The following is a 1,759-nucleotide window of genomic DNA, read 5'->3' as shown; positions in this document are numbered from 1 at the left end:
AAATTAGACAGTTTTGTTGTACTGTAGTTTAGACAGATAGCTAGATAGATAGATAGATAGATAGATAGATAGATAGATAGATAACTTTATTGTCCCAGTGGGAAATTTGTCATCCTATAATCCTACAATACTGAACAGAAAGTAAATAAATGAATGCTTTAAAAGTTTTATTTGGAGCCAACACAGTAAATCAACTGGGAGCTGTTCAGCTAATAGTCTGTAATTTTGATTAAAAAAAATACAAATATTATTATGATGATATTTGTGTCAGGGTCTATCAGGGTGTAGCAGGGTCTATCAGGGTGTAGCAGGGTGTATCAGGGTGTATCAGGGTCTGTCAGGGTGTATCAGGGTGTAGCAGGGTGTATCAGGGTCTATCAGGGTCTATCAGGGTGTATCAGGGTGTATCAGGGTGTATCAGGGTGTATCAGAGTCTATCAGGGTGTAGCAGGGTGTATCAGGGTGTATCAGAGTCTATCAGGGTGTATCAGGGTGTATCAGGGTGTAGCAGGGTGTAGCAGGGTGTATCAGGGTGTATCAGGGTGTATCAGGGTCTATCAGGGTGTATCAGGGTGTATCAGGGTGTATCAGGGTGTATCAGAGTCTATCAGGGTGTAGCAGGGTGTATCAGGGTCTATCAGGGTCTATCAGGGTGTATCAGGGTGTATCAGGGTGTAGCAGGGTGTAGCAGGGTGTATCAGGGTGTATCAGGGTGTATCAGGGTCTATCAGGGTGTATCAGGGTGTATCAGGGTGTATCAGGGTGTATCAGAGTCTATCAGGGTGTAGCAGGGTGTATCAGGGTCTATCAGGGTCTATCAGGGTGTATCAGGGTCTATCAGGGTGTATCAGGGTCTATCAGGGTGTATCAGGGTGTATCAGGGTGTATCAGGGTGTATCAGGGTGTATCAGGGTCTATCAGGGTGTATCAGGGTCTATCAGGGTGTATCAGGGTCTATCAGGGTGTATCAGGGTCTATCAGGGTGTATCAGGGTCTATCAGGGTGTATCAGGGTCTATCAGGGTGTATCAGGGTGTATCAGGGTGTATCAGGGTGTATCAGGGTCTATCAGGGTGTATCAGGGTCTATCAGGGTGTATCAGGGTCTATCAGGGTCTATCAGGGTGTATCAGGGTCTATCAGGGTGTAGCAGGGTCTATCAGGGTGTATCAGGGTGTATCAGGGTGTATCAGGGTGTAGCAGGGTGTATCAGGGTGTATCAGGGTGTATCAGGTCTCCTACCTGCACTGTGTCCAGTGAGGAAGAGGAGCAGGATCCAGGTGAAGGATGAAGTCATGCTGCTGCTGCTGCTGCTGCTGCTGAAGCTCCTGAACAACTGACTCAGTCTGACTGAGAGACTCTTTAAAGCAGGAAGGAGTCACATGACCTGCTGTCACCTGTTGCCGGGTAGACTGTCTGGGAGACGCAGCAGCGAGACCAGGACTGTGATTACTCTGTTTACTCAGGATTACTCCGTCAGTGAGACAAGAGACAGTTGAAGTTGAGAAAAGTAAATAACAGAATTAATCTGCAAACGTTCTCTGTAGAACCAGACTCACAGGAGATTTTCTTTTTTTCTAGGACAGAACTTTGAACTTTAGTATAGGATCCTGGACAGAACCCTGTGGAACCTGTGGTTCCTTCCCTGTTCTGGTCTGTTGACACTCAGCGTTCTGCTCCTTGGTTCTCTTCCTGTTCTTCATGTTCTCTCTCTCTTGCTCTGACCTCGCGCTGCCTTCAGGTGCTGCTTGGAAACCAGAG

The 1,759-nt window shown here is 46.9% G+C and overlaps 1 protein-coding gene across 1 annotated transcript in view; it reads right to left on the bottom strand.

Moving 5' to 3' along the window:
* The window catches only part of LOC115384844 (H-2 class II histocompatibility antigen, E-S beta chain-like), a 7,452-nt gene extending 6,056 nt beyond the window's left edge, over positions 1 to 1,396 (bottom strand). The window contains exon 1 of the mRNA XM_030087032.1: positions 1,241 to 1,396. Coding sequence (XP_029942892.1) covers positions 1,241 to 1,295 — 55 coding nt within the window. The 5' untranslated portion in view covers positions 1,296 to 1,396. The remainder of the gene's footprint in view (positions 1 to 1,240) is intronic.
* Between the last annotated feature and the right edge of the window lie 363 nt (positions 1,397 to 1,759).

This window comes from Salarias fasciatus, unplaced genomic scaffold (genome assembly GCF_902148845.1).
Source record: "Salarias fasciatus unplaced genomic scaffold, fSalaFa1.1, whole genome shotgun sequence".
NCBI lineage: Eukaryota > Metazoa > Chordata > Actinopteri > Blenniiformes > Blenniidae > Salarias > Salarias fasciatus.
This window is presented reverse-complemented; position numbering and strand designations above follow the sequence as displayed.